Source organism: Molothrus ater, chromosome 11 (genome assembly GCF_012460135.2).
Source record: "Molothrus ater isolate BHLD 08-10-18 breed brown headed cowbird chromosome 11, BPBGC_Mater_1.1, whole genome shotgun sequence".
Lineage (NCBI taxonomy): Eukaryota > Metazoa > Chordata > Aves > Passeriformes > Icteridae > Molothrus > Molothrus ater.
Window position 1 is genome coordinate 10,368,554 of NC_050488.2, and position 15,064 is coordinate 10,383,617.

Sequence of the window (15,064 nt, forward strand, 5' to 3'; positions counted from 1 at the left end):
GATCCCTGAGGCTGTGGCACAGGATGCACAAGCCCCAGGGGCCATTGCAGGGGCTCTGCTGGGTGCCAGGTGCGGCAGGCAGGGACCAGCCCCGCCCCGGCTTTGGGGATGGGAGCCGTGCCACGGAGCAGCTTCGGAGGAAACAAGGATAACTTGTGATGGAAGAGGGGAGGAGATGGGAGCGGCGAAGGAGGAGTTGCACAGAGAGGAGGACACTGGGGAAGGAGGGGTACAAAGGGGGAGAGAGCCCCGCTGCAGGAGCAGCCACCCCGCAAGCCCAGCAAGCCCATCAGCTGCTAACGAGGATTAATTGCCTGCTCCGAGCTCCGGTGCGGGGCTGCAGCCGCTGCCGCCTGCCCTCGGTGCGGGTCCCCAATGGCTCCGCGGGTAATTTATGGCCACATCGGTGCAGGCAGCTGTTCGCAGGTTGGCAGCAGCGCCGATGGGAGCCTGTGCCTGGTTTGAGGCTCTAAATAACCCCATCGGCTCTGCGAAGCATCCCGGCCAAGCTGCAGGCAGGAGAGGGTGGCAGTCAGACATGGCTGGTCCGTCCCCCACAGGCATCAGGGTCCCCAGGCCAGGGGAGCAGATGGCTGCAGCCAGCTCGCGGCAGCACTGTCACAATGGGGTCCCTTAAATACCGATACCACGATTAATTGGGATTCACTGATCACTGCTGAATCTTGTGCCTCGCTGCACGCGGGGCGGGCGCCGGAGCGATGCCCAGCGGAGGCTGGAAGTGCTGCTGGCATCTCTCTCCATGCCCTGGGATATGTGTGGAGACATATGCTTCCCCAATCTGCTCCAGCCTTGCTGTGTTTTGACCATTCCTTGCAAATGGCCTCAGAGGGTTGCAGCTGGGGAAGGAGGTGCCAGGGACACTGAGGCAGTGAGATTGTGGCTGCCCCACAGCCCCTGGCATGTCCTGATGGAAAAGGCTGGAAGAGGGAGGAATAATTTGGGGTACAAGAAAAGCCCCAGGGCCATGTGCTGGGTATTTTTGGAGATGTTGCTTCTTCTAGAGCTGGATCTCTGTCCTAGGGTGATCCAAGTCACCCTGAGCCTAGGTCAGCACAGCCAGAGGTATAACCCAATCTATAATCTTTTGCCTTCAAGGATTAAGTGTCTCTTAAGCCTTCTCCTGGCCCAAAACAACTGGAAAAGAAAAGTGGAGCTTGCAACCACCTTCTCAGAGACCTCTGGCTTCTGTGAGCACTTCCAACATAATCTCACTAGTTTGCAAGTCAGGAGGATGTGACCAGTCCTGGTGCCTGCAGCTGGCATCACTTCCCCAGGTGAGGTGGCCACTGGGGTGCAGGGGAGCACAAGGGGTCCCTCAGTGGCACCCAGGGGCAAGCCAGGGGACCATGCTGGCTGCTGGCCTTGGCCATTGGCATTTTGGGGTCCCTGGGGGAGCACCTCACTTGCTGGCTGCCCTGGGACTGGCTGCTGTGGCTCTGTACTCCAGCACCTTTGACAGAGCACAGAGGTGATGTGTTTCTGGTGTGCTGCTTCCCACAAGCAGTGATTCTGCTTTCCAAGGGGTTGCCTCTGTGTTCCTGAGTTTGCTTCCCCTCCTCTATTCCTCAGGTGCTTCTGCCCTCAGACAAATCCAAGTCCCTGGCATGTGGGCTGAGGTTCATGGGGAGAGCTGGGGCCCAAAGGATGGGGAAAGGCATTTGGGGGTCCTGCCAGGGTTGAGGGAGGTGGGAGAGCTCATGGGGATGCAGGGATCTTGGGAAGGGACAGCAAAGCCCCAGCCAAGGGCCATGAAAGTGCATGGGCTCGAGAGGTGGTTTGTGTCTGCAGGATGGGGCTTTCCTTTCCAATGGAGTGGGGTTCTACAGCCCAGTGGCATTGCAGCAGGCACAGTGTCGTGCTGGGGTTTATTAGGAGCCAGTTAATAACTCTGGACTGGATGGTTCGTTAAAGGAGTTAATTTACCCTGGGCTGTTCTCTAATGTGGGCTACAAGGCTCAGCTGTGGCCGTGTCAGGCTGAGCCTCTGCTGCCTCCCTGCCCCAGGGTATTGCCCTGCAGCCTCACTCCCAGCAGTAGGGCTGTGGGCTGAGCAGTGCCAGCAAGGATGGGCTGGGCAGGGTTTCTGCTGGCAGCCCCTTCTTTGTGACCCCCAAGCCCTGGCTGGGACAGGCAGCTCCCCCTCCCCACCTGCGTGTCCCATTCCTGCCATGAGGCGCCAGCAGAGCCCCGTGCTGGGCTCAGGGGCCTGCCCTCCCTGGTCACCCCCAGGTGGCTGAGCTTCCTCATGACACTGCATCGGGAAGTGGCTTTAGGAATGCATATTGACATTAAAAAAGGCCCCTTTGTACCTATTAATTGAAGTCATTAAATTTAATGGGATGGTTATTGCATGTTAAATAAATACTGGCTAATTATGAAAAACATATTTGCCAAGGCTTAACTATAGAAAGGATGCCTCAATTACATGGTTATTAAACCTAAAAAATATACACTTTTAATAATGAAGTGACATTTAAATAACATACATTAACTGTCTTATTAAATGTTGATTCTTTTCATATTTGAGGACTTTAATTTGGAATGTTTTCCCTGGCACTAACTGTACGATGCATCATTAGCTGTCTTTCACTCATCATTTTGTAAACTTTTTAATAAATAGGCTGAAGTGTTTGTATTTGCTTTTGTTTTCCTAGCTTCCATCTCTCTCTTCAGGCAGCAGGGATGTGCCAGGGGTTTGTGCAGGAAGAGCAGGAACTTCCAGGCAGCTTCTTCAAATCACTAAACCCTTCCTAAAGATGGTAAACCCTTTCCTAAACCTGTCATCTTAAAATAGGCAGGCAGCCAAGCTCTTCAGGATTTTTGACACATCCTTATGGAAAGGACCACTCTGCTTCACTCTTGGTTTTCCAGATTGAATTAGTTTGTAAGAAGTACCCAGGAGATAGAGAGCAGGGTAAGAGCAGGAGCTCAAGGCTGCAGTGGAAGCCCCATCCTGGTACAGCATTCTGTCTCTATGGCAGAGACAGAATGGCAGTAATCCTTGGAAAAGTCAGTGTTTTGGGATGCCTGCATCCTTCCCAGGTGTGGGGGAGCTGCTTGGAGAGGGATGCTCTGGGGGCACATTCCCAGGTGCTGCAGCAGCCAGCCCTGCTGCTCCCAGGGCAGGGAGCAGGGAATGTGGGAATGGCGTGGAGCAGCCCAACCCAGGGCAGGCAGGCTCCTTCCTTAATGCATTTATCGATTGCAGTGTACACGTCAGGATGTAATTTAGAAATCACTCTCCCAGAATCAATTAAAGACCTTACTGGCAGCACAGGCATCTCTTCTAGTTAAAGCCTTCACCCTTCCCTCAAATGCACACCCCACCATTCCTGCTCAGCTTTTGGGGAGTTCCTGTCTCCCTCCCAGCCATGTGGAAATGTGGGTGCTGGGATCACCCTCTGGCAGAGCTGCTGCTCTTCTGAGAGCTGGTGTTGCCTCAGCTGCCTCCCAAAGCAGCCATCAGTTAGGGGCTGTCAGGGAGCCAAGACCTCTCATCTTCCGGACTCATTCTTAATGTTCCTGCGTTCACAGCGAGGTGAGTAATCTGTGCTGGGGAGGCCCAGTGGGCAGCACAGAGGCACTCAAATTAATTATGGAGGAGTTAAGTCCCAGGGGAGCTCCTGGGGGAGCGGGGCTCAGGCTGGGCTCGGAGGCAGCCGGCCGTGCTGATGCTTTGGGCAGGGGCTGCCCTCGCCTGCCCTGTGGCTGCTCCATCCCTGGGAGGAGCTGCCCCAGCATCACAGCACAGCTGGGCTCAGGAGGAGGGGGCTCCTTAAAGGCAGCAAGTGGGGGTGGCACATCCTCTGGCTTTCAGGCAAATGAGAATAACCACTGTGGGACAGTGATGTGCCAGCTGCTCTGTGCTGGCTCTTGAGGGCTGGATGTGATGCCTGTACCCCATGATGGCTTTTTCCAGGGCACAGCCAGGGCTGCCTGGTATGTGGGTATGGTGTTGGACATAAATGGTCTCCCAAGCCCATCAGCTCATCCATTTCCCTCCCCTCCTGTTGTGCCATTTGGTGTTGGCAGGGAAAGTGGGGCACAGCTCCCAGGCGAGTGGGTCTGGGACCAGCTGGTGGTGACCCCAGGTCTCCTAACGCAGAGAGGCACAAGGTGGGGATGGCTGGACCCACATGAGTGCAGCTGGTGGTGCAGGTCCAGCAGGCTTGCAACAGTGTGGGTTCAGCAAAGCAGAGTCTGGACTTGTTTGTTTGGGTGGAGAACCTGTGATTCTAAGATGCATCTTGGAGTGGGATGGCACAATTGTTACTCAGGATTCCTGTGCTGCAAGGTAGGGGGCAGTCAGAGTGGGCTGCTATGGTGAGCATCAGGTTTTGTATCCTGATTTTGACTTGGTTAATGTTATGGGGTTTGTTCACAAATGGGAACTGAAAAATTCTAATCTTTCTTCCAACATGTAGACCTTTGACCATGTCAAAAAGAATTTCCCTCTTTCTCTTCCCTCCCCCAGCCCTTTTCTTATTGTGGTGATGAACTTTCATCAGAACAATTGCAGGCTGGGTTTCAATTCAGTAAAAACCACTTTAGTCAATAATATTTTTTCCATGGAATTCTGGGATTTGGGTCCTGTCTTGGTGCCCTCTCTCCTAGCACTGTTACAGGTGCACAGACTGAAGTCAGAGCCAGAGTGAAACATCCCTGCTCCATCCCAGCACCATTGTGCTCACAGCAGTGATGCCAGGATTCCTCTGGCAGTGATGCCAGGAACAAACCCAGCTCAGCTCTTCTTCTGGCTGCCTTGGGGGTACCAGGCTCTCCAGTTCCTCCCACCCCAGAAACAGAAGGAGCACAATGGATACAGACCCACCTCAGGAGGGCTCATAGCCAGGAAGCTCAAGCCAAAAGACCACAGGTACCCTCAGGCCACAGTGTCCTGCTGCCCTGGAGGCTTGTGGTGCTTGGTGTTTCACAGGCCTGAGCATTTCTTCTTCACCAAGGTTCATGATACTCCTCAAGGGATCTCTGTGCTGCAATATAACATCCCTGTATAGAGAAATTTTCTTAAGTAATGGTTTATGCAGATCTTTTTAAGGTATATTTATCCTATCTTTTATTGGAATAGAATTAAAGCAAAATTAGAAACTAAAATAACTTTAATTACGAATTTCATGATTCGGTATGTTGTAAATCTCTCAGCATAATATTGTGCCATAAAAATGCTATTTTGTGATAATTATTATTATTATAATTAATGTTCCTTAATTGCTGATGTCGCAGGCACATGCTATCTCCCAGGTTTTCCTGCAGAGTCTCTGGAGGAGCTCTTCCAGGGCAGGGGAGATGCAGAGGATCCAGGCTGGTGCCCGAGCAGGCTCTGGCTGTGTGCACACAGGGGGGTGCCTGAGCCATGCTGCCAGCTTCTGCCACCCTGGGGATTGCTTTCAGCACTTCCCAGACAGGGAGGATGCTGCAAGCTGTGAATAAAGCCTCTGCCCCGGGCTGTGCTGTGGCCGTGCCCCCAGGCTCCCTCCCACAGGGAGATGGGCTGAGTGTGGCTGGGTGGCTCTGCCTTTGGGCCAGTGAGAGCGCCCCAGGGTGTCTGTCTGTCCTGTCAGGGGTAGGGGCAGGTACTTGTGAGGAGGAGCTGCAGGGTATGAGCAAGGGGAATATGTGATGGAGAACTAAGACTGGCAAGAGGGAGGTGGGAGAAGGCAGTGGGATGGATGCAGTGGCCAGACCAGGGCTTAGCAGTTCTCATTGCATCCTTTATCAGCTCAGAGGATGCTGCTGGGCTCTGGGAGGCAGTGACACAGAGTGGGTCAGTGGGCCCAGGTGTGAGGGAGGAGCAAGAGCATGGGGATGGAAAATGCCTGGTGCCAAGTGTGTGAATTTTTCATGTGACCCTGAGGCCTCACTTGTGACAGCATGGGGCTGCCCAGGCCCAGCTGAGAGAGGGAAGGCATCAAAATAGCCACTGAACCACCTGCTTCACAGTGGTGAGTGTATATGGGATGAAGCTGAAACCAGGATACATTTTTAATGACTCAGGAAGGGCTGGGTTTCTTTAAATAAGACTAGACAATGAATATGTGCTCCCGAAGCTGTGTAGTGCACCATGAATGCATTATTTACAGCAGCTTCTTCCTTGTCCATTTTAATTTTACATGGGTACTCGAGAAAGGGAAGGGACTCCTTGATGTCTCATGGCCACCCACTTGTTCCTTGTGACAGAGGTGAATTTTTGTGCCGCCAGAGGATTTGGTGTTGATCTTTCCATGACTTGATGGCAAAACAGCCATCCTAGAAATAGAGCCTGGCACCTAGAAGTGGAGGGAGCTACAGCCTGAAGTTTTGCCTGACTGGTACATCATCTGCTTTTGATAGTGCCATTTTCTGCCTTCTCCCCATGGATGAAATGCAGGGGGGATGTTCTAAGGCTGCTGCAGCCTTCCCTTGTGCCCACACATGCTCAGCTCAGAATCTCTGCTCCCTGCACTGGTGGAGGACCAGAAAGCCTTTGGGAAGTGGACAGTGACACATGATCCTAAGAGTGAGGGAGGAGGCAAATCTGCTCCATGGAAAAGGTCCTCAGCTGACCCTGGCAGGGAGGGTATGGAGCAGGTGGGAATAAACAGCAGCACAGCAGACTGAGGCAGAGCAGGGAGGAGTCCATGGTAGAGCACCTTGGAGGCTTTGTGGGGTCCTGGGGAATGGGGCAGTGACTTTTTCCCTGTCTTCAACATTGCCCTGACTCAAAGTCTGTGCTTGGTGCACGGATGTTGGGCTGCCAGGGGAAGCACAAAGTGGTTCCAGCACTCCTGAGGGGCTGCTGAGGTGGGATCAAAGTCTAGGAACTGATGGACATCAGGCTGCTTTCCCCAGCACTGCCAGGCCTGGGAGGGTTGGGATGGCAGCTTGACGGCTTGGAAAATAGGCTGAGATGAAGGAATATCAATAGGAGAGAGAGCTGTTCCTGCCGAACAGCCCCGGGGCAGCCAACGTGAAAGGCTGGTTGTCTCGGAGGAGTTGACAGGTGTCTGCATCAGGCATCCTGCTAATTAAGCACCGTCATGAGTCACAGGGCTGAGGGATGAAGGAGCTGGGGAGGAGCTCAGCTGGAGCAGGTATGGCCAGAGGGGATCTCTGCAGGACCTCCCTGGCCCCCGGGGATGGGCTGGTGCATGCATGATTTGTGGGCTGGTGGATACACAGTCATGGGAGGGGCCGGGAGCTGGGGATCAGCTTTGGGAAGAGCAGAGCCATGCCCCTGGCTGTCTGTCTCCCCCCACTGTGGCTGTGTGTCCTTCCCCCATCCCCCTGGCTGTCTGTCTCCCCCCACTGTGGCTGTGTGTCCTTCCCTGGCTCCCATGTCCAGACCAATCTCCTGTCACAGACCCGGCAGGGGCCCCCAGAGCCTCTCCCACACCCACAGCTCCCAGCACCCATCCCAGCAAAGCTCTTCCCAAATCCAGGTGTGCATCACTGCCAGTGTGACAGGCTGAGAAAATGAGGATATTCCCAGGCTTGTCTTTCTCCTGATCCCCTCCAAGAAGATCCTCTTGCTGAAATGAGCAGTGGTGCTGCCAGCCCAGCAAATCCCCAGGAACATGAGTGTGGTGGGCTGGACAGAGGGGCTGCTTGCCCCTTTGTGGACACTGTGATCTGCAGGGGGCTGTAGCAGCAGGCAGAGGATGAAAGCTGTTCTGGCAGACAGCAAAGTGCCTTCCCTTCCAGGCAGAGCCAGGAGTGAAGGAATGCTGCTACCCTGGTGACAGCCCTGTGCCACCCTGTGTCCCTGCCCCGTGTGCCTCTCCAGCACCTTTTGCCCAGTGCCCTTCATGCAGCTGCAATTCCCTGAAAAATGGCTCTATCCATTACCCATCTTAATTCCACCCTGGATCCCCAGAGGTCCACAGACACAGTTTGTTATCCTGGCTGTCAAGGAGCTTAAAGAGCTGCTGATGCCTCCTGGAAAACTTTGACAAACCCTCTGGTCAGATGCAGTGCAGCTCCCCAGCCTGGCTGCTCATCCTTTCTGCTCCTGAGGCTGGATTAGCAAAGACTCTGTGAGGGTGGGAGGAGGGAAAAAACCCCATTGCTGCCATCTGGGCAGAGTGGATCCCTCCTGGTGCCCATGCCCATCGGGGGCATCGCCTTGGGCAGAGCAGAGCTGCAGAGTCTGGCTGGGAGGTCCCCAAAGCCCACATTTGGATTCCAGACTGTTCTCTGGGCCAGTCAGATTTCACAGCCTAAAAACCTTTGGGCTGAGGCCACTGAGTTTCTTTGATCCCTCTGTGTTCAGTGCAGGAGGTTTAAACTGGGGTTGCAGGTTCATGGGGGTTCATTTCCTGAAAATTTTTCCACCTGTGGGTGATAACCAAGGGAAGTGGCGTGGTCCTGACTCCTGCACTGTGCAGAACTCTGCCTTTTAGCAGAATTTTTTAGCAATCAAAAAGTGCAAACAGAAGAAAAATTGTGATTTTTTTTTCTGATTTTTTTTTTGGTCCCTCACCACTCAGACTGGGAGAGCAGAGTAGAAAAGCTTCCCCATCTCTTTGGGCTCTCTCCAGTGCCTTAATCCTCTCCCAGTTAGTTTCTGGTTTTGACAAAGCAGTTCTCGGGCTGCTTTTAGAGAACAAGATGCCTTTCAGTCTCTCTGCTAACACACACAAAGTGCCCCAGACACCCCAGGAGCAGTTTGTGTCTCGATGTAATTCTGGTCGAAGCTGGGTGAGAAGTGCCGAGTTTAGCACAGAGAGCAGGAGCGGGGTGAACCCCTCAGCCCTTATCCCTCACTGCTGAGTTTGAGTCCAGCTGCCTCCGGAGTCATCCTCAGCCCCCAGCAGTTCCTGGCATCCATCCTCAGCGCCCAGCCCTCCCTCGCATCCATCCCCAGCCCCCAGCCCTCCCTCTCAGCCCTCCCCAGCCCCCAGCCGTCCCTGGGAGCCGGGAGCGCTTTCGGTGCCGCTCCCGCCGGTTCCTGGGGCACGGCCGGGCTGTCAGCCCGCGGGATGAGGATGAGGATGAGGATGAGCAGGGGGCTGTGGATGAGCACGGCAGCCCCCTGGGAGACAGGATAAAAGGCCAAGCTTGTGAGATAACGAGGGTCTGTCTGCGGGGCGCGGTGCCCAGACGCGGGGGCAGCCGTGTGAGTGACAAGCGTGTCCCGGTGCCCCGGGCGCGGTGTCCTTTGAGCCGCCGAGCAGCTCTGCGGGTCACTGCAGCCCGGGGCTGTTTCCCACCCGACACAAAGCGCAATGTCCCCTGCCAGCTCCCTCCTGACCTTGCTGGCCACGGGCATGGGTGATTCTGGGATTTCCTTTCTGTTTTATTCTCTTTCCTTCTCTCAGGGCTGGGCCCTCGGTGCGTCAGGAAGGAGCTCTCTCCGCCAGGTGCCCGCTCTTTTCTCAGCTCCACCACCTTGGTTCCCCTTGTCACTGGGTATATGTGGACAAATACATCTTGCAGCAGAAATAAATGGCTCCAGTTTCCCGTGCCAGGGGAAATGGCAGCACTGGCCCGGGGGCAGGGCTGCTGCATCCTGCTCTGGGCACGGAGAACTCATCCCTCTCTTTTTGCCTCGGTGGCAGGAGATGGCAGCCGTGGGACCAAGGTGCCCCGGCAGCAGCCCTGGGAGAGAGTGGATTTAAAAGCAGTAGTGGGAGATTGCCTGAATATCTCTCCCTTCTTTTTTATTCGTTTAAGAGGTTTTGCTGTCTCGGTAACTCCCCTGAGAGACAGGAGCAGCAGCCTCTTTGAATGTGAATACCTGACAAGTTTTTAATGTGAAAGGTATTCACTAAATTTAGTCTCATGGAGGAAGGGGGGGAAAAAAAAAAGGAGAAGTGTTTCTTTCAGTCTGGGGGAAGTGATCCAAATCCCAGCCACTTCCCTGCCGGCAGAGCTTGATGATGTCTCCTCTGTCTGGAAAGCTTTTAAGTCTGGGCCCCATGTGTGTCCCTGCACAAACAAGAGGTGGGAGAATGGCAGCCCCTGGTACTGTGCCCTGGGGGAATGGGGCTGTTCTCAGCTCCTCCGACCTCCTGGAAATGGATGCTGGTGAGGGCGGGATGGGGTGATAAATGAGAAGAAAACCTTGTTGTCCAAGTTTGCAGGGACATCATCTCAGCTCTCAGGTGGGCTCTGAGTGAGGTGTGAGCATTGCGGTGCTGAGGGTGCTGAGGGGAGTGCAGCTCTGCTGAAAAACTCAACCAAGTCACCCTTTTTCTCCTCTATTTTCCTCCCTACTCTCACTTGAACCTCTGAAGGTCCATTTTCTTCTCTGTTCTGGTACCTGAGACTCACCTGTGCCTTGTGCTCTCCTTTCATGTCCTCTCCCAAAGCGCCTTGTGCTGCTCTCTACAGCTATGGAATTCTGTTCCTCCTGTCAGAGAGGGCAAGGAGCTCCTGTGGGTTTGTGGACACACACACACCTGCTGGGATCTTGCAGAGGATGTCTGCATGTGTGCCTGCACAAGGTGAGCACACACCTTCCTTCAGATGGGGCAGCTCCCAGATCCCACGGCGTGTAAAGGACAAAGTGTCAAAAGGACAAAGTGTCCCTGTGCTGAGAGCTGGTGGGGCTAAAGGTCTGGCTGGTTGCAGCCAGGAAAACCTGTCTAAACAAGCCAGCTTGCACCGACTGCCCCTGTCCTGCAGCAAATGATGGGGTCCCAGTGAACCAGAACCATTTACAGCTCCATCTCCTAATGGGGAGGTCTGGAAAGATCCACTCCTGTCATTTCCATCTTAAAGGTCTCTTCTGAAATCTGTGCAGGTCCCAGTGACAAACACTCTATTTATTCCTGCTGATTTTCACAAAGGTCCCTCCATTGGAGAGATGATGGAGCATTTCATTAGGCCCTCACCAAAGAGAGGACAGGCAGAGCAGGGTGCAGAGGCAGAGTGCCACGGTGGCACTGCTGTCTCTGGGAAGGGACTCTGTGGCTGGCACAAAGATAACGAGGGTCTGTCTGGTGAGAGGGAAAAGTAGGGGAAGGTTGCAAGAGTGCATAATACCGATCGTGCTTAAAAAAATACAAACGACCACTTCAGACCTGCAATTAATATATTTTAATGTTTTTTATTCTTTTCTCCCCTTTTGTAATTTTAATTTTAGACGGACTGGATGCGGTGCCAGTGGGATGGGCAGCCCTGAGGACCGAGCTCCGGCCGTGGGGGGCAGGAGAGCGGCGGGGGCGGACACTCAGGTGGGCGCGGTCCCATCGGCCCCGCGCTCGGTGACCGCTTTTAGCGGGGCCCCTCCCGCGGCATCGCCCCTTTAAAGGCGGGAGGGGCGGGGAGGCTCCACCCACATCTCCCCGCCCGCCTCTCCCGGCCCCGCCCCCTCTCCCCGCCTATGGCGCCCCCTGCAGGCGGCCCTGCGGGCGCGCCCCCGCCTCCCCGGGCTCTTCCCTCGCGCCGCCGGTGCGGGGCGTGCGCGCGTGCGCGCGGCGGGGGCGCGCGCGGCGGGCGGCGTTCCGTCGGGGCCCCGCGCCCCGTCCCATTCATGCGGGGCAGCGGCGGCGGCGAGAGCGAGGCGGGCGCGGAGCCCCGGGCGGCGGCGGCGGCGACGGCGGCGGGGGAGGCGGGCGCGGAGGAGGAGGAGGAGGGGACGGAGGAGAAGGAGGCAGCGGCGGCGGCGAAGGCGGCGGCGGCCCGGCGGGCGGCTTGGTGTGGAATGCAATTATGGCTGGCACGGCGGAGGCGAGCCGGGACCGGAGCCGTGAGTAACCCGGCTGCAACTTTCGGGCGCGGCGCGATGAGCGCGATCGGTCGGTTCGCTAAAAATAACGCGGATTTGGCTTTATCGCTCCCCTAAAATATTTGGCTTTATTGGCACCGCGGCGACGGCGCAGGGCTGGCCCGGGCAGGGCACGGCGGCCCCGTCGGGGGGCGCGGAGGGGCCGCGGCGGCCGGGCAGGGCTGGGCTGGGCCGGGCAGGGCCGGCGCCGCGCTGCTGCCGCCGGGACCAGCCCGCATTGCGCCCCGCGGCTCCGGGAGCCGCCTCCCGCGGGGGGACAAAACCGCGCCGGGACTGAGCCTCTTTCTTTATCCGCCGCACGCCCCGAGTGGATCTCGTAGCGGTGTGTGCCGGGGACCGGGCAGGTACGGGCTGGACGGGCTGAGGGCCGCCTCCCATCGCGGAGCTACTCGGGCCGGGGCGCTCCCGCGGGGAGCCGGTGCCAGCGGTGCCTCCCTACCCGGTATAGCGGCGGGGCTCGGCCGCCTCCCTCCTCCCCTCCCTCCCCGCTGTCCCCTCCCGCCCCGGCTCTCGGCGGCGTTCGCTGCCCCAGCCCCGCCGGGTCCGGCAACGCCGGGGACGTGAGCCGGGCTCAGCCCTTCCGTGCTGGCCTGCCTTGGATCACAGATCTGCCCTGCCCTGCAACCCCGCTGCCATCCCCGCATCGTGCTGCCCCGCATTCTCGCTGTCACCGCTGTGTCCGCACTGCCCCGCATTGTGCTATCCCGTATCCATTCACGTATTCTCGCCGCTTCACATCTCCGCATCCCGCCGGGGCGCGGTGAGCGGCATCCGGGCTGGGCTCGTCCTGGAGCCCACAGCGCCGCCGTTCCCTCCGCGCTCCCCGGCCGCCGGCGGGGAGGTGCCGTGGGCGCCCTGCGGGATGGGATGGGGTAGGATGGGATAGGGTGAGATGGCTGCCGTCGCCCTCGCTGTGATCGTTACTATTGTGATCGCGCTGTAGTTTGGCAGCGCAGCGCCGGGCAGCTCCGAGCGAGGCGTGGGAGGCTGCGGTACCTGTGCGGGGCTGCGCCGGTGCGCGCCTCCCGCCGCCGGTGTGAGCGTGGAAGGCGGCGGATAAAACCGGCTGCGAGGTCCCTTAGCCCCTTTCCTTAGCCCAGCGAACACACGCGGCAGCTCCGGCGTGCGATCGGGGAGGGATTTGCAAAATCTCTGTGGCATGCTGAAATAAATCCCGGAATCCCGCAATCGCCTTCTCCTTCCTTGGGGGAAAATTCTTCCTTCTGCCTCTGGCCGAGCGCCGGGGTAGGGGGAGCCAGGGGAGGGGGGCTGGTGTGTAAACAGGGCTTAACATGAAGGTCACTGGTTAAAGAGGAGACGGATGGGAGAGAAAAGACAGGCATTAACCTCACTTGTTAGCTCCCCTCTGGCTTCTGCTTGGGGAGGACAAAACAAAAGCAGAACCTGCTAACGGGGGGGATGAATATTCATGATCCTTCTCGTATGCTCCGGGACACGGAGGGGAGAAAAGTTGGGCAGATGAGCCGCCTGCCGAAGCTGCTTTTCCTCCGGCTTGCGAGAAAATCCTTTTTTGCTGAGCGAGAGCTGTGTCGGGGGGAATTATCAGCCTTTTGCTGGATTTCTTTTTAATTTTTTTATTTTTTATTTTCTTTCGTGTGCGGCTGCAAGAATTAAAAAGAAAGGGGGAAAAAAAAAGAGGAGCTGAGGCTATTGACTACATCAAAGGTTATCCATTTGAAAACACCATTTTCCTCTGAACAGCGGCTAATTGCTTCCTGAACAATCCCAGGGTCTTTTGTATATACTCAGTGGGTAAAATGAGTGACTCGATGTCTCTCTCTTAAGACACTGGTGACCGAACAGGGCGGAAAGGTGAAGAAGCCAAGGAAAAGCAGTGGGGCAGATGCCTCTGGGAGGATGCATGGATAATTTCTTAAGTGGCTGCAAGGAGGGAAGGTTTTTTTCTTCTTCCCGCTCGCCGCCGAGTGATCTGCTGGTGCCAGTGGATGCCGGTGCCGGCAGCGGTGTGGCGACACGGGGCTGTGAGGAAGGCTGGTAAGGAAGTTTGGATTCAGAATACCCGATCATGCGTGTGATCTGGTGCTCCCCATCCGCCTGTGGCTTTGGCTGCCGCTCCTCCGAGAGAGACAAGCCTGGATGCGCTCGCTGCTCTCGAGGGGCTGCGGGGAGGCAGCGCCGGGGGCTGCCTGGCTCCTGCTCCCCCGGGTGCCTGGGCTTTCTGCAGCTGCTACTCTGAAGATTAAAGTTTTGGCGACGTCGCTTTTGTTAGCACCGTGATAGCGGCGTCGGGGAGAGTTTTCCACCTCTTGGCTTTTTTTTTTTTTTTTTTTTTTTTTTTAATAGAAGCATCAGATTTGGAGCAGAGCGCAGGCATCTGCCTTGATGCACGGAGCCGCGGAGCCAGAGCCCTTGTGCTCCGTCACACAAAGCCCTTTCCCCGAGCGAGGCAGAGATAAACAAACTCCTCTGAACTCCGCTGCAGACGGGGCCCAGGGCCGTGCCGGCGGCTCCCGGGCACTGTGCTTCAGCGGGGCTCGGCTGAAGCAGCCGACATGGAGAGGGCAATAGAGCGGCGCTGCTGCTGCGTGCTGGCAGGGCTGCCTCCCCTCCTCCACGGCGGCGGAGCCGGGGCTGCCCCTGCCCTGCTCCCTGCCTGCCCGTGTCACGCCGGGCCGCTGATTGCCGCGGCTTCGCTGCGTTTGACTTCTGCCGAACAAAGCGAAGGATGTGGCCCTGGGATCGGAGCTAATGAAGGGAGCTCGGGTGTGTTTATTCTCTCGGCTGAGTGTGGGTCAGGGCCTTTGTTGCTGGCTGCCTTGCTGCTGGCTGCAGCGCTCAGCGCCGCGGGAGCGGAGCCAGCCCTGAGCCGGCAGTTCCCGGTGCTGCGGGGCTGGAGACGCCGGCTCCTCGAACCGGGGGAGCGTTACCCTGCCGGGCTTGTGCCGAGTCCCGCTGGGCTTTGTTGTAATTGCCTTCCTGCGTAGGGTGTTCTGGTGCCTTGGTCATTTGTGTCTTCATTGAGGAGTCAGTCGTGGTTTTTGGCACCTCTGGCTCAATGGAAGGGGAGCCTTGGAAGAGCCAGGACAGCAGGGGTGCTGCCATGTCTGTGCAGTGACAGGAGGGTGGGCATGGGTCACCCCAATGCCCATAATGCCATCCTCACTGCCTGCAAGCTTGAATTTTTCATTGATCTGAACTGGTGGAATGCACGTATTGAGAACTTAGACTGTTGTCGTCTCTGATCCATTAATGTCTCCTTCAAGTTTGCGTGCTATGTGGAAAAAACTAGTGATTAGAGGGTTCCTGGCCAGGGTTTGACCAGTGAATAGCTTGG

The 15,064-nt window shown here is 56.7% G+C and overlaps 2 protein-coding genes across 2 annotated transcripts in view; one reads left to right on the top strand and one right to left on the bottom strand.

Moving 5' to 3' along the window:
* Positions 1-11,581: 11,581 nt before the first annotated feature.
* The window catches only part of PLXNA1 (plexin A1), a 115,578-nt gene continuing 112,095 nt past the window's right edge, over positions 11,582-15,064 (top strand). The window contains exon 1 of the mRNA XM_036390740.2: positions 11,582-11,709. The gene's annotated coding sequence lies outside the window, so the exon portion shown is untranslated. The remainder of the gene's footprint in view (positions 11,710-15,064) is intronic.
* On the bottom strand, positions 12,262-12,982 carry LOC118691526 (eukaryotic translation initiation factor 3 subunit A-like). The gene is made up of 2 exons (XM_036390741.1): positions 12,745-12,982; positions 12,262-12,603 (listed from the first exon to the last, which is right to left on the bottom strand). The coding sequence occupies exons 1-2, from the start codon at positions 12,907-12,909 to the stop codon at positions 12,481-12,483; spliced, it is 288 nt and encodes a 95-aa protein (XP_036246634.1). The 5' UTR covers positions 12,910-12,982; the 3' UTR covers positions 12,262-12,480.

What these genes read in the sequence shown, in the direction of transcription:
- LOC118691526 (XM_036390741.1), bottom strand. Translation starts at nt 12,909, where the DNA reads ATGCCACAGAGATTTTGCAAATCCCTCCCCGATCGCACGCCGGAGCTG. An exon ending in ACCGGCGCAGCCCCGCACAG is followed by an intron (nt 12,604 to 12,744) that starts GTACCGCAGCCT and finishes CCCATCCCGCAG; the next exon opens with GGCGCCCACGGCACCTCCCC.